Below are 22602 nucleotides of genomic sequence, written 5' to 3'. Positions count from 1 at the left end.
AACGTCAACAGGGTCGTGTCCAGGCCTCCAGAGGGCGCCATCTATTGAACTCCAAACTTCAGGGATTTCGGTACAACAACTCACTGGTGGCCCTAAAAATAATTCAAATACATCTGTTGTCTCTTAGTTTTCATAACGCATTCTAAGTGGTAATAGTCTCGAGTGGGATCACTTTGTCCATTCAATTGAGTCTAAAACAATATTTCGGTAAGATTTGGTGATCCTTACGCGGTTATTCTTGTACACCGGGATTGAATAAACTTAATCTATCTGAAATCAATATTTTAAACATATCTCAAATGAGAGTTGTACGCCATATATATATAATTCCCGGAAGTGAAACCATTTAAAATAACCAATTGATTATTTATAAATATTTTCAGTAATAAACTGCCCAAATAAATATCTAAAACAAAAATATGTGAAAGGCCCTGTACAAATCTGGCATGTAATCAATCTGATTAAAATCCGATGTAGGTATGAGGCTCCATTTTTTTTTTTTTTTTAAATATTTTTCGACAACCCTTTATATTATATTTATTTGTATTTTAGTTTGATTATGTCGACATATTCCAACTAAAATATAAATAAATATAATATAAAGGGTTGTCGAAAAATATTTAAAAAAAAAATGGAGCCTCATACCTACATCGGATTTTAATCAGATTGGCATGTAGTATTAAAGTTTGTTCAATAAACAATTTTGAGACCCTCATTTTTTATAAAGAGTACGCTGAACTCATCCTTTAAATTTTTTTTTATGTATAAATATCTCCAATCATAAATAAATAACATTCAAGTAATGAAAGTAAAGTTAATTGTAAATACAAATAGAATACGGTGTATATATTTATTATAGATATAGTGGTACAATACATGAACAACACTAATACGCCGGCCTAGGGTTTCCATATAATTGAATTGGAATATCATTATTTATTAATAATAAAAAAAACGAAAAAAAAATATATTACGTATTATCAGCTACAGGCATTTTGTTTTTTAAAATACTCCTAAAGACCATGAGGACAGTGATATCTGCATCCGTTCTCAGAATATTGACACAATAAAGTTTTGTTTGAGAGGGCGCCCTGTGCTAGCGGCTGTGTTTACAATTCATTCAGGGACTGGAACATAAAAGCATAACTCGCACGACGAGTTCATGACCTTAATTGAATGTTTACAAAATCAACATCCCGGTGGTGTTATCGGTTCCATGCAATCTTTCGGGTGTATTCAGAGGTTTGTATCTATGCAGATCGCCAGGTTAAGAGAAGATTACATTGGATGTCGAAGCCGAGATTAGTTTATTTCGTGGTGAGAACTGTCGCTTTGAGTAGTTCATCGTTTATCAACCTTGAGTTTGAGTCAAGCTAATCAGCTGATATCAACATACAGTCAGTATGTTAGCCGTGCGCCGTTTAAACCTGGCGACGTTTCGGGCCACTACATTGACGGCTTCCAGGCTCGCAAAACGATCCATCGCAGTGACCTCGTTCAACAACTCTAGGCACTCTGCATGTGTGTCCCGCACAACTACTAAATCAACTGACCTTGAAAGGCTGCAACCCCTTGCTACTGGGACCCGTCACCGGTCACTTAGCTCCGATGTACATGCACAGCGACTCTTCGAGAATGAAGTTAAAAACTTTAAATGGGAAGTACCAGAGTACTTTAATTTTGCCGTGGATGTGGTGGATGCATGGGCAGAGAAAGAAAAGGTATTTATTTTCACCCATAGTCAAACGGGCCAAGATGTAAAAATAAAATAGTAAAATAAAAAGGCATTAATAACAAAAGTAATAAAAAAATAAAATTAAAATAAGTTTATAGCCAAAATAATTAAAGCCCGTACACTACATCAGATTTTAATCAGATTGTGTCGATATCTTCTTCGAGTCTCTCAAAGAACCCCAATTGTGGGAATGTGCAGCGAGTTAGGGAGATATTAGTACTCTTTAGGTATATTTATTAAAAATCAATTAATAAAACAACAACCGCATTTAAAATACTAAAAATGTTGTTCTTAAAGAAGCTTTTTCAGTTAATAAAAGCCTAAAAACCAAGTGGTATTTTGAAATTACAGAATATTAAACAGGAATGTTTGATTACTAAAAGTGACAAATTAACTTCAACAGACATAAATATCATCAAGTCCAACCAAGTCCAGGGAAAAAACAAACTCAGAACTTACAGAACATTTAAATTCAATATCAGTATGGAACCATATCTCATGAATATCAAAAACATTGATTTGAGAACTAGTCTGGCTAAGTTCCGTCTGAGTGACCAATGCCCTCAAGATTGAGAGTGGCAGACACAACTGTACTCCACTCAACTTGATAACATGGTTTGTGACATGTGTAACTAAGGTACCATTTAAAATGAATTTTATGGTGGAGTGTCCCAAATATAGTGACAGACACAGTGTCCTGTTTGATACAGCTGCTGATTTGATTGACTGCCTTCTGAAGAACAGTTCACTGCACTGTTGAGTGTGACGTCATGAGTGTGGAGTGAAGTCAGTGGTAACATCGCTCAGCAGAGAATTTCTGTTTTATGCCACTACAGTAGCGATAACAGCTCAGTACAACTTGTATTTGGTCAATTATAGCCACTCTCAACGATTTGTGAATTTACGACATCATTATGCCATTGGAACTTCGTTCAAAATCGAAAACTCATTCACCTGCAGCCGGTGACCAGCAGACCTCGAAATATTTTCAAGATGGCGACGCCACTGGTGACGATGCTTCGGAACTCGGTAATGTGAGTCAATGTCTGTCTGTGAGTTCAATGAAAATGCTGATAAAGGAATGTCTAAAAGATTTGGTGAGTACAGTAGATGGTGTTTCCGAAACAGTAAACAGCATTCTAGCGGAACAGAAAGCTATCACGGCACGTGTTGTGTCAGTAGAAAAAAGGGTATACGAGTTAGAAAATGGGACGACTTTTATTGACAAAGAAGTAACTAATGTAAAGTCCAGGCTTGCCGAGCTAGAAAAACATGTAGGTCAACTGCATAGAGAATTATCAGTGGCAAACGAGAAAATTACATCAAATGGTAATGCCCAACTCAACCTGGAGCGTTACTCTCGTAATTATAACTTGCGGTTTGGTGGTATACCGGAACAAAGCGGCGAAGATTGTGAGAATGTTATTAGATCACTTATTAAAGACAAATTTAGTATTCCTGACATTGTGATAGACAATGCCCATCGCACACCTGTTGTGTCAAAGAGCAGAGATTCTTCTCGTACTTCTCCTAGACATATCATCGTCAAGTTTCCACTACAATTGCAGCGCCGGAAAATTTTATCTATGCGCCGAGAAGTGTTAAAAAACACCAGTATATTTGTGCAAGTGGATCTTTGTCCAGCAGACTATAACATTAAACGAAGTTACCGTGACGTAATGAATAGAGCTTATAAGGATGGTAAACGTGTCCGTTTTCATAACGGCAAGTTGTACATAAATGACAAAGAATATGTCAAACCAGGCACATAATATACACTGTTTTTTAGATGTTTATTCTAAAACAATTTGCTTCTTTATGCAACATTTATTTATTTACTTAACTTGACCGGTTGGTTATGTTTTGGTTAAAATTTTTACCACTCAATTAATACCTCCGTTTACCGAATACCAACCATATTCAACAACTAAGAGCGGTGCTCACCTGCATGTTGGTTGTGTGCTAAATTAAATTCTAACCAAGCCAAAATGTTATTTCATTCGGTTTAGAACATATTTTCAGTTAGATTTTACGGTAAAATTCACCTTATTCTGCTTTCCTTTCAAACAATTAAGAAACAAAATCAAAAGCAATTTGTAATTCGAATTCAGAACTGAAGGTAACGAATTAAATGATGGATGTAATGAATTAATCATTGCAACTATTATAAATGGGTTTAGATTCTTGTTACATAATGTCCTCTTATCCAACATGATTTGAATTTGAATGTCACATGTTACATTATGTAACAATAGCAAACAGCCAACGTGATTAGAATTCCGTATACGAAGTCCGTATTTGGTTGATTGTCAATTGCGTGATTGATCGATCGATTGACTGACTGATTGTCCGTTAATTGATTGACAGTGTGGTTTAATTATTCAGTTATTAATTTATTTAGCCATTTCAAACTGAATATTTAATAAGTAAGTGGCATATGTTTAATTAAATGTAATATTGTATAATTTGCTGGGTAGATAGTTACCTCAAAAACAGCACCTTGATGGCTTTATTTATCTTTAGTTTTTGTTTGTTTGTATTTCTTGTTTATTGTGCTCTGTGTGTGTCCAATGGCGTTGTAGCAACTTGGCACAATTTTTACTTGTACTTTAATTTTTTGTTTGTTGGTTTTTCAGAGCTATCTTCCCTCCAGTCTTACAATGCAGCATACCGTTACCCATATATAGTTTTCTACATAAAGGATAAATATCTACCAACATAAATATAATTTCCCTGAATGTCCGGGGACTTGCTGACGCCAAAAAGAGAGAGAAGGTTTTCCAATGGCTAAACGATGGTAAATATAATGTCATTATGCTTCAAGAGTGTCATTCTACCCCAAAAGATGAACTTAGCTGGCAAAACCTCTTACCAGGCCACTATATATTTTCTCATGGAAGCTCTGCTAGCAAGGGGACATTAACTATCATTAGTGTCTCGGACTATCAAATTAACCATGTCAAAATTGACAAGGACGGAAGATTAGTCATAGTCTCAATCAATATAGCAAACACATCTTATCTTTTTATCAATACGTATGCCCCAACCTCTAAAGCCGAACACCACATATTTCTCCATGAACTTTCTACTTTTCTAGAAGATTTTCAATCAAACCTGGAACTGGAAATTATTTGGGGAGGGGACCATAACCTAACTCTATATAATAAACTTGATAGGTCAGGGGGTAATCCAGTGGTCTGGGAAAGTTCTATAAAAGCCATGGAAAATATCATGACACAATTTGATTTAACAGATATCTGGAGAATTAGAAACCCAACTAGGAGACGTTATACGTGGAGACGATTACGTCCGACATTAATTCAGAGTCGTCTTGACTATTTTCTTGTCAGTAATTCGTTGCAAACGTCGGTATCAAAATGTGATATTGTGCCCAATGCATTATCTGATCACTCTGCTGTTACTATTTATATCGGAGACCAAGGGGGGAGATTGGGGAATTCATATTGGAAATTGAACAACAGCTATCTAATAAATAATGAATATATTGAATTGATTAAAAATAATTTACAAAACTGGGAGAAGGAATATAATAACCCAAACAATCCCCAAGGCCTATGGGAGTTTATGAAATTTAAAATAAAAATTAATTCTATTTTATTTGGGAAACGCATGGCAAGAAAACGACGAGAGTCGAGGAATTTACTTGAAGCCAAGCTGGAATCTCTTGATATAGAACTTAGTCTGAATGACTGTGAGAATTTAAAAGTTGAAATTGCAAACGTTCGTAGAGATTTAGATTTGGAGTACGAATATTTGGCTAGGGGGGCCCTCATACGCGCACGTGTAGATTGGTATGAACTAGGGGAAAAGAACACAAAATATTTTTTAAGTTTGGAAAAGCACAATGCAAAAAAGTCCCAGATTACCCAACTATTTGATACGTCAGGAAATTTAACAACAGACCACCATGCTATTCAAACCCAGATTCGTAATTTCTTTTCCAGTCTTTACACTACACAAAGCCACCCCAGAGACTACGAAATGACTCATCTTCTTTCCCAGCTCAATGACATTCCCAGACTCAGGAACAATGACAAGGAATTTTGTGAGGGGCCTCTTACGTTGCAGGAGGCATTCAATGCCCTTAAAAGTATGAATAAAAATAAAACCCCTGGAAATGATGGCCTAACGGTCGAGTTCTATTTGACATTTTGGCAGTGGGTTGGTTCTTATGTAATTAACTCTCTAAATTCGGCCACAGAACTTGGTTACATGTCCAGTAGTCAACGTCAAGGAGTTATTACCCTCATTGAGAAAAAGGACAAAGATAAGAGGTATCTGTCTAACTGGAGACCAATTACCCTGCTTAACACTGACTACAAAATTGCTGCTAGAATCCTTGCCAAAAGATTAGAAAAAGTATTAGACAAGTTAATTGGGGAATCACAAACCGCATTTATTAAAAATAGATCAATTGGGGAATGTGTTCGTGTAATTGAGGGTGTGATGAACTACACGAAAGATAATAACGACACTGGCATACTTCTTGCTGTCGATTTTCAAAAGGCCTTTGACAGCCTAGAGTGGAATTATATGTTCCAATGTCTAGAAATATTTAATTTTGGTCCTTCCGTCCTACGTTGGGTGCAATGCTTTTATACTGACCCGGTGAGCTGTGTAATGAACAGGGGTGAATCAACTGGATTTTTCGGCCTTTCTAGGGGGGTTAGACAAGGAGACCCCCTATCCCCAATACTGTTTATTTTGTCTCTGGAGCTTTTGTTACTTAATCAGAAACACAGCGACGGGATTAAAGGGATATCTATTGGTGGACAACAAATTAAAAGCTCAGCCTATGCCGACGATCTTACCTGCTTTGTCGCAGATGTAAAATCGGGCGAAAATCTTCTCTCTCTTTTTAACAAATTTGCACTGGTTTCAGGGTTAAAGGTCAATTATGACAAAACTGAAGCAATTTGGTTGGGCAGATGGCGCTTCCGTCAAGACAGACCGTTCGGGGTGAAATGGCCTATGTCTCCTATCAAAATTGTGGGTGTCTTCTTTTCCTATGATGCTAGAGCAGCATATGAAATGAACATAAATATACCAATAAAGTGCTTAAATAGTGTGTTGCAATGCTGGTCTAGACGTAGTTTGACAATTATTGGCAAAATTCAGATTATTAAAACTTTTGTTATTCCAAAATTACTATTTATTTTCAACCATATTCCAATTCTACAACGGGATATTAAACTCATAAATACTAAAATATATACATTCATATGGCAAGGACACGATAGAGTAGCACGCAGCACACTGATAGGAGACATAGGCCAAGGAGGTTTGGGTATGATTGATATACATACAATGCAAAAAGCCATTAATGTTGGGTGGGTAAGACGATACCTATCTCCTAAATTTCACCCTTGGAAATTATTTTTTACCAATTACCTGGAATATGTGGGAGGAGATTTCATTTTTAAATGTAATTTTTCTGTTGACTTACTCAATGTTAAACTCCCATTATTCTATTACACTTTACTAAAACAGTGGAGTGAAGTTCGGCCTAATAAAAACATCTCGCATGAATATGAAATCATATGGAATAACAAAAATATCCTCATTCAAAATAAAAGTATCTTTTACAGAGCGTTTTTTAATGCAGGAATAATTTATATTGCAGATATATTTGACACAAATGGTAAAATTAAAAATTGGGCTAATTTCCAGGCACTAGGGCTCAATTATGTTCAGCTACTTCAGTGGTATGGCATTATCTCTGCACTGCCATTAGACTGGAGGAATAGTCGTGCAATTTGTGTACGTCCAGAGCCTCCTATTAGTCTAGTCACCGGTGATCAAATAATTATACTTGAAAATACCACCCAAAAGCAATTACGTAAGCTGTTCACCTCCCATGTTTTTACAACACCCAAAAGTCAACTCTTTCTTAATACTTTGTGTAATCTGGATAACAAGGATTGGGAATTTTATTATTCCATGCCTTTTTTGGTAACTCTATGCAGCAAACTACGGGAGTTTCAGTGGAAATTAAACCACAATATCCTGTACACAAATGAAATGTTATTCCATATGAATTCACCATTAGTATCGTCAGATTTATGCTCATTTTGTCATGGTACCACCGAGAACCTAGTGCATCTTTTTGTCGAATGCGAGTCTATTAAAGTCGTCTGGACATCAATTTTTAATCTATGGGGAACAAAACTAGGATGCCCAAGAACATTGTCAGCAAAACAGATTATATTAGGAGACAAGGACTTCTCCCCTCTACTAAACCATATAATTATAATTGTTAAAAGAAATATCTATACGTGTAAATTAAAAAAGGAACTACCATGCCTTAATCTCATAAAATCTGACATACGTTACACGCAGAAGATAGAGTTAGAAATTTCAAATAGAAGACATACAATGTCCATTTTCCTGGACAAGTGGGGAGACTTCAATTGTTAATGGGTATTCAGTGTCTATTTTGTATGGGTTATACTAGCTGTGACATTTGTTGTATGTTGACATTGTGCTGTAAAGAATTTCTATTGTATGGAATAAAAGATAGTTAAACCTAAAAAAAAAAAAAAAAAAAAAAAAAAACTAATGATAGTATTATCATCCAGGTAGCACAGTATATCAACAAGTGCTTTGAAATTAGACAACATATACGGGATTAATATTAATTTCTTTTAGAAGGAGTTGTTTTATTGTTTTTTCTATTAATATTCTGTTTTTGTAGATAAGTTTATTTTTTATTCTATTATCTGTAACCATTGCCACTCCCTCCGGGAGTGAGTAAGTGTTAATGAATAAAACAAATAAAATAGTGTTTGACTACAGTCCCTCAGTACTAAAGGGCTGATGTGTGACCTTAAAGGGCGATGGTCAAAGTCGCCATTTTGTTTATGTAAGTTTGATTATAACTGTTTGTCAAAACTATGCGCTCAAAAAATAAATACACCAATGTATGTAGCATGCCTTAGGGAGCTATTCGTGTGATTTTCCAAAAAAAATGTGAAAAGTGCCCAAAAAACTATTCTGCTACCTTAAGGATATAAGTAGTGTTCAACCTTAACGAAGTACGGGCTAAGATTTAAGCTAATCGCATATGATTGCATATCGGATATACCTAAATGCATTCACACACAGGAGGAAACAGCACGGCCTAAGGAATGCTCAAACTTGTTAAGAAAATACAACAATCTTCAGTCAATTTAAACATATCTTCTTCCTCGAAAAATTGTTGTTTTCATTACCAGCATAATCCCATAAAGAACGCATGATCGAGATGCCAATTAATTCTCACTTCGGGGAAACCTCCTCTACAAAACCACACACATACAGTTCGTAATAATTCATATTGCATATTTTAAATTATTCTTGACGCCAATGCAGATATCAGGAATTACAAAACAAAACGAAACAAACTAACAATATCCAACGACCCAAACGAACAAGCTGAATGAATGTCACTCAACACAGTCGAATGTTTGTGTAGATTGTGTTTTGTGCATAATTAAGTGTATATTAGTTTTTGGAATTATTTATATTTTATATTATATTTATCAGTTTTAGCAGCTTTCTCATTTATTGTATTGTGGGTGTCCATGTTATATATCTTCTGATCAAACTATGACTGTACGCTTTCAGACGAATGAACGTGACACGAACTTACCTGCATTATGGTGGGTCAACTCTAAAGGTGACGAACTGAAATGGTCCTTTCAAGATCTAAAGTCTTACACTACGAGGTATGAATAGATTATTTGACACCTGAGTACGAACCAAACACCTGAAAACCCCAAACACATTACCGTTGAGAAATGTGGTCTCAAATATTTTCAGCCTAACGCCTGATTTGCATGTAAAGCTGCTTTACTATTTGATAAAAAAAACATCATTATTTTAAGAGAAACAATAATCAAATGTTTTATTTTACAGAACTGCCAAGTTTCTACATAATGTTTGTGGAATAAGGAAAGGCGACCGAGTTATTGTAATTCTGCACCGTGTTCCTGAATGGTGGTTGGTTTGTCTTGGCTGTAAACGTATTGGTATGTAATGTTAACGTCACACCAAAACAAACTTGTTTGTTTGTTTGTTTGTTAAAATCTGACGTTTACCGTCAATGCATAGATACACCTGAGAAAAGGTCCATGGTTAAATAAATTATCTGCCTTATTTTGTGATTATTTGCTCATTTTAAAATCGCTGGTGTTAAATAATTTGGATAATTATCACGTTACTTGGCCATTATTTGTTTGTTATTCAAGTTTTATTGTCACTATTTTAATAATATTTGATCAACATTTTACCAGTGTTTCACCATTTGCTCACACTATTTTTTAACAGTACTTGCAAGCGCGGATTTAGGGGGAGGCGCGCCAGGCTCCTCTTCAGCCCGCAAAAACCCTTTTGGTCCAGAACTGTTACTATGTATATTTGTAGCAGCGGGGGCGAATACACTCATTGGATCGACCAGAAAACCGTCCGAGTCCATGCTCTGTGTTGCTTAGGGTCGGCAGGAAGGTTTTGTTATTTTTGTTGGTGAAAATTTAGTATTTGAAGGCTTTTCCACAATAACATATTGGGGTGGTGACCTTTGTTTTTTGTGCTGACGAGCATCCTATCCTGATTACTTCAACTACGACTGCCTGTTCAGACTGTTTGTATTTTAGCACATATACCTTCTGGACATTATCTGCAACGTTTTTATCCACGGACGTCATGCATGTCTTACAGCAAATGATGTCTTACTGCCAATATTTTTGTAACATTCAAACATAAATGCCTTCTGATCGTTTCCTTCTTTTTTACATCCTGGGCGACAACACGCTCATAACACTTGCCATTTGAAAAAAATAATAACAGTTTTTTTATCTGATGAAACTTTGGGTTTTTAATACAGATGTCGTTGAATTTCAACATGGCATCGATATCTTATCATACACTATTGTACATTGTATGAATAATGGTAGCATTTTACTGAAGTTCTAGTATCATGATAGCAAGAAGTGATTTGTGAAGTCCCTTTAACACTTTAAATGTAGGCCTTCCAGCAGTTGATTGCATAAAACCAACCAACTAGCAAGGTGCGCTCATATTTGAATGGGTTAAAGTGGATTTCTTAAAACCGAAAAGTTTCAATGAGCTAGTTGGGTTTGATCTCATCAAAATATCCCGGAGTCCGGTCGGCCCTAAAAAGCTAACTTCATCCAAGTCACTGAATATAGCAATTATGTAAATGGACAGCTCAAAGATTGTACGTCATATATGCATGGGGCACTATAGTTATCAGTGAGAAGGTCATCTACAATATCCCCAACCCACTAAGCAATTCTGCTAAGGCAAACTGGATGATTGAACCAGATGAAGTTATGGGTAATTGACCAGGCGAATAAACAAGAGTGACAGTATTTGTGAAGGTTTTATAAGGCTGAGTAAAGGGTCGAGGCAGGCCCTAAGCACATGTTTGTTTATCGTCTCTCTCATTAGCCTATATACCCAATGCTCATTGAGATGGCATTGCTCAGACCTATGCTATGCCGGAAAAAAGTCTCCAACAAATTCAACTAGTTTAAGAAGCAACCACTTGATTTCAATTGTACATCCACACATGCATTTGTGCTGCCACAGCAACTCTTGGATGTTGGTGTTGGATATGAGGAACACACTATCAAACTTTGGACATTCTACCCAGCTATAGTAATAGATGAGCAGTTACCAAAGCTTAGAATCCAGGTATTAGCCACCACACTAGTTTCAAAGGACTCATTCAAAGCTAAAACTCCAGACATCTTTCAGAAAAATCAGCTAACAAGTGTACACTTTAGTGATGTGGTAAATTCACAACAGCCACAGTGTGCGACATCAGTGTGTGGTGTGCCTGTCCAGGATCACATCCCAGCAACATAACACTTAACAAGGACATCATCTACTTCCATGTCAACTACCAAGTTTGCTAGATAATATACGAGATTCAGACACTGTTACCCTAGAGTAAGGCCTGGGCACGTTTTAATAACCCATATGACAAACGAGGACATTAACGAATTTGTGATAAGTTTGAAGGAGCCTGGGGGCAAATCGGATGAGATACATAAATTTACTACACCCATATTGGTTATGGGTCTGTAGGTGAGTGGCATGCCGTTCTCAACGAAAATACTAAATACCACGCTGCATGTGGGTTTCCTTAGTCAGGATGGTAATCCTGCTCGAAATACACATCATGAAGATGAACATCTAAATGAAATATTTGGGCCATGGATTCTCATCACTTGCACTGCTGTGATGTGGAATAGTCCAAATATATTTATGACAGTTACCAGTGTTTTTTTTAGAGATGAGACAATAGTGCCATTTGTCTCAGGAAGAGGTGTAGGCACCTTGCCAGCTAGCTTGGCCTTGATGCGCCTAAGGCTCTAAAGATGTTTTTTGGCCCCCTTTTCTGACTGGTGGTTCCAGGTCAATCGCTGTGAGAACTAAATTAAAATCTTGCTTTAATCTCTTTTTTGGCGTGATATGTCTCTGTCAGACTTGATAGACCTGCAAGTTACTCTGAACTCCTCTGCCAGTATGAACACTTAAGACAGGTGGACTGTACAGTAAATACCATGACAGCTATTTCAACACAACGCTGTTTCCCCAGTGTTTTTGGAGTTGGTATTCATAAAATTATATCGCATCGTTTATGTTTAAAAATGCTTGATCAATTAATTATGACTATTTTAATGTGTGGATTTCGAAATTTGGGTATATGAATTAGTTAGTAATAATAGTTTAGAACAAATATATCTGCAGAAGGCGCAAGTTACTGGAATGGTTTAGTGTTGCCAGTTTTTGCTTGATTTCAATGCGATCTTCGCCGACTTGTATATCACTACAACATGAACATTTTAAAACATTATATACATTGAACATCATAGTTTCTCCAATTTTGACGGATTGGCGTTTACAGGTGTTTCTGTAATGAAACATTCCATAATACTTGACACAATCCACAGGTGCAGTCGTATCTCCAGGCTCACCACAGCTCACTGCCAAAGACATCGCCTATAGACTAGATACATCCAAAGCAACGACCATAGTCACTGACAAAGAACATGCAGTGATGGCAGACCAGGTAAGTCACGTGATCTGCCAGAATCAGTGTCATTGGTGAGTAGCCCGTGTAAGTCACGCGAACACGATCAGCCAATGAAAACGACATTTCTAGCAAATTCCAGGAATTGACTAACATCATTTTCAATAATAACAACTTTAATTTCTGATTTTTTCTGGGTAGTATAAAAACAAAGACGGTATTCTAAAGAACAAAATATTAGTTTCAGACGATAAAATGGAAAGGTAAGAGATGATCCCTCAAAATGGCTGAAGTACTTGTTTTTGTTTTTAAGGACAGACAGGTAATTGTTGATCCAGGTCCAGTTGTATGTAAATGAGCTCAAGAAACTGCCAAAATTGGTTATTTTCACTCAAATGGCTCCTTCAAACACTGTATGCTCATTTTTGCTGCGCGATTTGGATGGATTTATGTCTGGTTTGTTGATGTATTACCAGTTGGTTGTGAAAAACAAAGTTTACTGCCTGAACAAGGACCATAAACAATATCAATGCCACAACAGTTATAAATTTGTCTGTGGCTATTTTTGCTTTTGTTCCTTAATGTGTCCTTCCAAACGTCTTCATGCATAGTTAACTACATTGAATACTCCGTGACGTCATTTTATTTGCATAAAGATAATTCAAAACACACTGACACGTGATTGCTTGCTTTCAGAGATGGGTGGTTGTCATTTGACAAATTATACAAGAATTCAGACGATGATTTTGAGGTAAAAAATGTATACTAAACTACTTTTAATATCTATACTATATTTAAGAGTTTAACTAGCTAGTTAGATATATATATATATATATATATAGGGAGAGGTCATTGAAAATGTAATACATGTTGCTTTGTACGCGGGGGACTACTAGGACATGCATTGTGTGGATGACTTTATCCAGTTGACTATTATATATGATAGAGGAACTGGACCACTTATCTTATTTCTAGAACCTGTCCCACTCCTTTCTGCAAGCGACATAAGCACCGTTGGGTCTCCTTCTCCATGGGGGAACGTGTGCAGGCAGGTCAAGCTTACTTTTCATTTCGATAAGATCAGAGTCCCAGCCCTATTTCCGCCAAAATGTGAAGGCTTTGTGCATTGCCAATATATCTATATATAGTTATGAATGCAACAACCTGTCAGCTGAATTGACTGGTCGTAGTTAAATGTGCTGGTGGTCACCCTTAGGTCATTGGTCATTGGTTTATATGCATTATGTTTCGTGAGCTTTTGGGCGGATTTTGTTATTTGTTCTGGCAAATCAATTTTATTTGAATACTTTTAGAGACGAGAGATTTGGCCGACCCCCCCCCCCCCAAAAAAAAAAAAAACACACACACACATTTACTCTTAGGAAGCTGAAACATAAACATATTCACAAGGAGACTTTTCTAAAGACGATGTGAGATTTAATCCTGTGCAAGGTATGTGAAAAGAGTTGGCCTTCTGTACTTCTGTAAAGACTGTGGTGTGGGGTATGCTCATTTGTCTAAATGGCAATAAGCAAGTGAAAAAAAAGAGTTTCAGCATCTGAGCACAATAGATATTTTCATATTCGAGAAATGATAAAATAAAAACATAGTAAATACATCGACCAGATGTTAGCTTAACACACACATTAGAGCCAGTCCAGGGTGTCATTTAAAGCATCCTGGATGAACTAATCACTGATATGGAATATGTCGACTCGTAATGCTACAGAGCGAAAACGGATAGCAATGTGGAGTACACAGATCTTGTGTTCCGTTGCAGGCTCAGGAGGTTGTCCTACAAGCTCATGGGATCAATGGGCACTAGATATGGCTTGCCCCACTATCCAGGCGCTACGCTCAAGAAATGTACTAGTTTCCACCAACTACGGATAGGTCATTTTTGTACTAAAAAAACTCTCACGTTCGATAGCGGCAAGCTTTCAGATTAGGTGATATTAAGAATACGCTTGACACGTAATGCAATTTTTAATATGTTATTTTGTTTTCTTCTTAAAGTCTATACAAACAAAACACCATGATCACTCCATGATATATTTTACAAGTGGAACTACAGGAAAACCCAAAATGGCCTTGCATACACATACAAGTTGGGGTATTGGCCATTACGTCACTGGAAAGTAAGTTATGACACACAAACAGGATAGGAATTACTTGTTATTGCCTTGTGTAATTTAAGGGTGATTCTACACCTACAAATGTTATCAATGTAAAGTCTTGTTCGTTTTGACTGGTCTCAATTGCAATGCAATTACTAATATAGCGTAAAGAAATAAGAACACTATTTTTGCTATTTAAACCATGTTTTGTCTCGTATTTTAAACACGACCAGACATTGGCTAAGTTTAACAAGTAAAGACGTGTTCTGGACTTTATCCGACACTGGATGGGCGTTGGGGGCGTATGGATATTTATTCTCTCCATGGATTATGGGCGCATGTGTATTTGTTTACCATGAACCACGATTTGACCCTGTACAGACACTGAAGGTAATTATATGACGTAATAACTAGTTACGTAATAGATCCGACCAGTCACCTATACAAAGCCACCCTCGTCGAAATATACACTGATAAATGTCGCCGTTCATATAGTTGGAATAAATGTAACAAAATGTGTTTCGTGTCTCATAGTGGTCGTATCGTTGTACATACACACACGGGTTTATTTACACTTCCAGATCAAGCTCATTCCTGTATGTAAAGACTCTTAGTTGTCAATATTTGAAGGATTAACATTTGCATACATGCAAGGTGTTGAGAAGCCATCCATTCACCATTGAATTTCTGTTTTCCTTCCAGGTATTAAGTAGCCATCCAATCACAGTGTTCTTAGCTGGACCCACGATATATCGTATGATGTTACTTAACAGCCCCGAACAGTATAAATTTCCATATTTGCGGAGATGTGTCAGTGGGGGAGAGTCTGTGGTAGGTACAAAATACAATGTTACGTCATCATTATATAGCGATTTTATTAAGCCTTTAAGCAATTCGAGTAAATGGCGTCAAGATCGATCAGTGAAGCCTGACCCAGCTTTTGGGTCTTTTTTGGTGCATTGTTATGCAAAACTTAGTTTTTCTAAAACTGCAAATTAAACAGTCTGAATGTTAAAAGCATGCTATCTTCAGCCCGGATGTACTTATGTGTTCTCGTGTTTTTTGTTCTCTAGAACCCAGACCTCGTTCTTTCTTGGAAAAAAGCAACTGGGTGCAGTGTATACGAAGGCTGGGGACAAACAGAAACGGTAAGTTCACATTAAGTGTACAAGTTATTTTTCTTTTGCTCAGTCAGAGACTGATACCCACTGTTATTATATATATGTTGCATGTAACTATCTAAACAGCACAGTCAGCTGGCGCACACGTGATAATAAAATAAATACGATATTTACTATATGGGGGCCGCCATCTTGAATGACGCATAAAACTAAATAAGAGACAAGTTGTGAAACGCGTTTTTCAGATTCCTACAAATCAGGACAAAAATACCAATCTTTCACAAAAATACGGTCCGTTGGGGTCATATTAAGCCAACCGATAACAAAATTCGGCCTAATTCGTCGTTTTTGTGTGGAAAAATCCCTTGCATACGAACACCTAATTACGCGAAGAACCTTGAACACTTTCCTGGGGGTATTTAAAACTAAAAATTGGCATTCCAGCTCAGCAGCCAATCAGCGACGGCCTAACGCTTAGATGACAATTTCGGTTTCAAATACCCCGGCTTAGTGTTGACTTCTCCCTCCACTGGACACCAACTAACTATTTAAGTTGATTTACATACAAAGCAGAGCTTGCAACATGATAGCTATTCATAAAGGGTGTTTTTTTTTACTTTTCATATAATACAGTAGTCACACAATGAGGCAGTTCATATTTGTCTCAGTGAATCATTAATTTTTGACAGACACCTGTACAAAATACTTGGACAAAAGCCAGCTAAGATTTTGTATTATCTTGCATGTTTTATGAATCTATTCACGTCTAAATGCAACACTTTTTTTTTTTGCAATGAGGCATTTGTTTTTATACTAAAATATCTGAATTACTTTGAATAAAGCTGGAAATTATGTCCCTTAAAATAATTAAACAAATAAGGCACAAATGTTTTTGTAAGATATTTACATCTTTAAAGGACATTCGGTAGACTGATTCCCCACTGTTAGTTCAACCTCAAAACTTTTTTGTATTCAAAATTAATTATGACAATGTATATTTATATTGAAACAAACTATGTTAAAGGGAATTATATTATATAACAAAGGGCAAGGTCACCAGAGTTCAACTATGTTTATTGCCAGGTATTGTTGCTTGGAACGTTTCCTGGCGTAAAACAGCGTCTCGGGTGGATTGGAAAAGCTGTGCCAGGATTTGATATTAGAATTGTGGATGAAAATGGCGTAGAACAACCAAATGGTACTGAGGGAATTATTGGAGTCAAAGTTTTCCCAGATAGACCAGTTGGACTCTTTGCTGGATATCTAGTAAGATGATAATCTTCAATAGTGTTGTATTCCATCAACACTATATAGACACTTGCTTAGAATGTCTCGTTCGAAATTGTAGATTATTGTTTTTATGTATTTCTTATGTTCAGGAGATGTACTGCAATGACAAACTGTTGTGTCTGATGTTGAAATTGATGTTGAAACTGAAACCAACAATGGATTATGAACGTGTAAAAGCGGGAGAGTCGTCACCTGCGCACGCGCGGGAATTGAGTCCCAAGCGACGATAAAAACAAACGCTAAGAACGCAAAGACTCATGGGTAGACTCTTGTTTGTAAACAATGACACGCTATGGCCACCTGACGCATGCGTAGGTGACGACTCCCACGATTTAAAAGATTTTTGAGTTGCTTACCCGTTGTTTATATTTTGAAGAATGTTTTTGGGTTACAACCAGAAAATAAAAAGTGTCTATTTCAATTCTATTTTGAAGTCCATGATATAGTAACTGGTTGCGGTGATAGATTATTAGATTTCTTTGAGGATTATTTATTATAGCAATTTTGTAATATCTGGAAATTTGTAATCAAACGTGAACTCAAATGTAATGTCTGTGCAGAATGTCAGACATGTGACTGAAAACCTGATGAGACTTCAATTGTTATGGGGGGGGGCAATGGGGGTAGCAGGTACAGTTTTACGGGAAATAAAAACGGCTTTTTACAATTTACAAGGAAAAAAAGACGTTTTTACAGTTTACAGTGAAAAATGAATTTTGCAGTAAATTGTGTCATCTAGTCGTTTTACAGTTTCGAAAATGTAATTTCCCTGGATTATTCTTTACGACTTTTTTATTTCGATGTAAATTCTTGTATGTACCGAGAAAAATTACACATTTTTACAGTGTACGAAAAAAATATTTGATTGATTACGTTACGTCTAGCCTGTGATTACAGAATTACGGAATTTATTTTTTCAATTTACATTGTACAAACAAACAAATATTACAATTACGTTGAACGAAAATAACCCTTGCCCCCCTCTGTTTTCGCAATACATTTTTTGCCATTCATCGTAATATGTGTATGTCATTATCGATCGATCATATTGGTGTATCGATCTGGTCTTGCCATAAATCTATATAACACCTATTTCATTTCAGGATAACGAAGCCAGAAACAAGGCTGCTTTCTGTGGTGATTACTATCTCACTGGTGACAGAGGTATAAAAGATGACGAAGGTTATTTCCGGTTTATCTCACGTGATGATGACATCATTTCCTCAGCAGGGTGGGTACTCACATGAATGTGCTAAACCACATACTAGTACTTCATAGAAGAGGTTAAAGACGTAGACGTTAATATGTCAATTATCTGTCTAAGCATTGTACCAGTATCATGGACTTTATAAGTTCTGAAAAAAAAATGTGTGAACAACTGATGCTCCGAAACAACAATTTATATTATCTTTTCTAAAATACACGAATGCGTCTTCCTTCACATTGTAAACACGACATATCGGTATTGAAAGTTTTTGTTATGGTATCAACGAAATTAATATAATGTCTAAAACCTTGTTCTTATTTGTAGCTATCGTATTGGTCCCACTGAGGTGGAGAACGCCCTCTTTGAGCATCCAGCTGTCGCTGAATCAGCAGCTGTCAGTAGCCCGGATGAAGTCAGAGGAGAGGTAAATTCAACAATTCACTAAAATCGTACATCGCATTTGGACTTTTTAACATCAATTGCTTTCAGCGTTCAACGTACAGAGACTATTACAGTACCACAGGCATTTTGGGATTACCTTGAAGTAGACAATTTGTGGACGTGGACTTCTTTCGGTTCAAATTTGTCAAATTTCCGTTCAAATCAGTCTGAAACCTTGAAATTATAGTCAGTCAGTGTGACACAAATACACGCAACAACATGCACGTTAACAATAACGAAGCTCTATTTTAATTCTAGGTTGTCAAAGCATTTGTTGTACTCAAAGAAGAATATAAAGACCACGATAAAGATGACCTGATAAAAGAATTACAGGAACATACAAAGAAAATCACTGCGCCGTATAAATATCCACGAAAGGTAAATTCTACATACATGCCATTTGTTGAATCTATTTTCTTTCTAGTTGAATTTTCTGACTGAATAAATAAATAAAATATAACGGAAATTAAATAACATAACAATGTCATACTTCCACTGTAAATGGAAGGAACATAAACACCAACAAATTGAATTAGAAATTGTAAGGTACCACGTACTCTAGATACTATTATAAAATCAATTGTATAATATTGTCTTTATATGACATAATCTTTTATCATAATAATACAAATATATCATTACTGAGATTGTTTTAACATATTCATCACATTTGATTTTTTGTAGATCGAATTTATTGAAGAACTTCCTAAAACTGTTAGCAACAAAATACAACGTTTCACTCTACGTAATCAAGAGTGGAATAAAGAATGAACTGAGATTTACTGTGATCTAGCGAACAATATTCTAAGGACAATACAGCTGTGCTGCAAGCAACGTTTCGTCAATTGGCGACAGTGTTCGAACACGAGGTGTATGCAACATATTATAAACCAAAGTGTTGATAACATGTGAACTTAGTGCGTAGGTTCAGAAAATAGAGGTATTATATATATATCGTGTTTTTTTCAGAGAATGAAAACAAACAAATAGTCTAACAAACTATAACCGTTATTATCGTCTAATGTACTTAAAGCGGGGAGTCGTCGCCTGCGCATGCGTCAGATGGCCATAGTGTGTCATTGTTTACAAACAAGCGTCTACCCATGAGCCTTTGCGTTTTTAGCGTGTGTTATCGTCGCTTGGGACTTAATTCCCGCGCGTGCGCAGGTGACGACTCTCCCGCTTTAAGTAAATTACGTCATGTGTGATATGATCTCTATAGTAAACCTATTGGTCGGTTTATGTTACCAATAATAGACGATGTAAACATGGAATCCAACTAAAATAAAGGCATTGAAGACTATAGTTTATTCATTTGTATCACATATTTGTAAAACATGTTTTAGGATAATTATTATTTTACGCAAATATCAACTAGAATCTGAAAAGGCTATTTTAATTCAGGTTCACATATTAATTAAGATTGAGTTGTAGTTCATAAAACGTATGCAAAAATACACATATTAATACAGTTCTTATAATCAAATTAAAAGAGAAATGTTTTGGAAAATTCTAATCTTACTCATAAAAGTGTAAATTACGTACGTAATAATATGATATAGGGCTATTAAAATTGTTTTACAAAAATTAGATTCTTCTATTATATGTAAAGGAATAAATAAACGTTATTTTAGAATAATGTATATTTTTTATGTTTGAAAAAGTACTTTGAATTGTTGTTTAACAAGAATTTGTATGCGTAATATTTCTAATGTTTTTTCGAATGGGGTTTCATTATTTGGGCTCATCGTACTTGACATTAAATTTCCCTGGCCTGTGTTCAACCTTTGAAATTCTAAGGTCACACATTCCGCATCATGTCACGTGGTAAAAGTGTGAATTATTGAATACACTTGGTAATCTCTTGTTGACTAAGCCATGTACGAACATGCTGATTAGTGAAAGATATTTTGAAAACCAAATGTCTTTAATATTGGTGTCAGTGACACTCTTCAGTCACTGAATTCGGTAATACGCAAACATTTTTGTTGGATTACGGATAAATCGCAAACATTAAGAATACTTTATCTTCAATTGTTTTTCTACTTCAAAAAGTACATTTTTCAGTTTATGGTGTTTTAGGTGTTCTAACAGAATATTAACCGTAGCATGGCCTTCACTATTTTCTAACCAGAGCAAAAGCATTTGGTACTTCTGTTCCATTAATCTTCCATAATCATGCACAATACTTTCAAGGTCTCTCTCCATTATTGCGAGTCTGTCGCGGGCGAAGAATTTCCACTCATCCGCAGGCAGTTCTCTTGCAACTACAGATATCAAAGCTTTCATTTCTGTAAGTAAATAAACACTGAGAAGTTATCTTTCATTGTCAATTACTTAATGAATACGATAGAGAGGATAATATAAGGATTTACAAGATGTAAATGAATATTCCATACCCGGTGTATGTTCTTTTGATACTGGAACATTTTTTGGTATTCTCTCTTTACTCTGTATAACATAAATGTATAAATAAGTTGAGTACAATCATTAAAATTGTGTATCTGTTAATATTTAAGAAGACAATAATTAACTTCTTACCACTATTTGACCTTCGGGTTTTTGTATGACAAACTGTAATTCTGCAAGAATTTCTTTACCAGTCTGTCCGGCTGTTGGTGTAGTATCTTTGTAAAATTCTACGGAGCGAGTATACTTTCCCATAGCTGTCCAGGTAAACACTTCCGGTATGGGTTCTACTTCCACGGTCCAATGCGTGTTCAAAGATGCGTAGTAGGGACAATTGTCAATCTTTGTTTTGCGCCGGCAATCATCCGGGAGTTGTATGTAGACGCGTTCACTGTCTTTCATCTGTATATCAAGTGAATAATGCATGCCATTGAGTTTACCAAAACCATTATTAGTGAACTCTTCTATTCGTTGTTGTAGCATACTTTTTTCTACGAGAGCAACCAACAACTGCTTTGGGTCAGAGACATTTTGCAGAAGGAGTATGTTCATCAGTGTGATACCTTGTTGCAGTTTGTCGACGACTTGGTTACAATAATCTTCGGCACTCTTCTCTAATCCACTGCGCATGCGCATACTTGTATGGCTAAACATAGAACATAAAGTGAATATAAAAAAATAGTGTCAATAATATTTTAAACAAATACATATCACTTTATCCTAGAACACAGAACAATAGACAACATTACAAGGTAAGATGGCTGCATAACATATTACAATGCTATGCAGCGATCTTATCTTGTGGGACTGCTGCGAACCAGGGCGCCACCTACGCCAACTTGTCAGGCTACATACACGCACGTGCAATGGAAATTATAATCCGCTATGCCACGAAATGTGTAGATTTCACCGACAGTTTTGGATTTAAAACTAACAAACATACACATGTTATTGTAATCTGAATTTAAATATATTCCCATTAAAAACAGCTTTGTTACTTTATCATGTTGAACGTTGCAATCATGACATTGTGCATTTGATGAAGAAAAGCATAAAATAGCATTTTAAGCGTGCACAGGTGACGACTCTCCCGCTTTAATAATTTTTAGGTATAGGTTAGATCACGGTCCGAGGTGACTATGAGAATTTGAACGAGGGCCGTAGACCCGAGTTCTAATTCTCATAGGCACCGAGTGGCGTGATCTAACCGACTGAGCACT

The 22602-nt window shown here is 36.2% G+C and overlaps 1 protein-coding gene across 1 annotated transcript; it reads left to right on the top strand.

Annotated features, from left to right (window-relative positions):
• The first annotated feature begins 1211 nt into the window (after positions 1–1211).
• LOC102804727 (acyl-coenzyme A synthetase ACSM3, mitochondrial-like) lies at positions 1212–21292 on the top strand. Its single transcript, XM_006824080.3, has 15 exons — positions 1212–1721; positions 9362–9462; positions 9653–9765; positions 12718–12836; positions 12999–13060; positions 13494–13548; positions 14814–14935; positions 15148–15304; positions 15617–15745; positions 15988–16062; positions 17119–17301; positions 18429–18556; positions 18857–18956; positions 19232–19351; positions 19658–21292. Exons 1-15 carry the CDS (start codon positions 1404–1406, stop codon positions 19742–19744), a joined length of 1869 nt encoding a protein of 622 aa, XP_006824143.2. The 5' UTR covers positions 1212–1403; the 3' UTR covers positions 19745–21292.
• The last annotated feature ends 1310 nt before the right edge of the window (positions 21293–22602 follow it).

Source organism: Saccoglossus kowalevskii, chromosome 22 (genome assembly GCF_978046115.1).
Source record: "Saccoglossus kowalevskii chromosome 22, keSacKowa6.1, whole genome shotgun sequence".
Lineage (NCBI taxonomy): Eukaryota > Metazoa > Hemichordata > Enteropneusta > Harrimaniidae > Saccoglossus > Saccoglossus kowalevskii.
This window is presented reverse-complemented; position numbering and strand designations above follow the sequence as displayed.

What these genes read in the sequence shown, in the direction of transcription:
- LOC102804727 (XM_006824080.3), top strand. Translation starts at nt 1,404, where the DNA reads ATGTTAGCCGTGCGCCGTTTAAACCTGGCGACGTTTCGGGCCACTACA. An exon ending in ATTCAGACGATGATTTTGAG is followed by an intron (nt 13,549 to 14,813) that starts GTAAAAAATGTA and finishes TTCTTCTTAAAG; the next exon opens with TCTATACAAACAAAACACCA. An exon ending in GCTGGGGACAAACAGAAACG is followed by an intron (nt 16,063 to 17,118) that starts GTAAGTTCACAT and finishes GTTTATTGCCAG; the next exon opens with GTATTGTTGCTTGGAACGTT.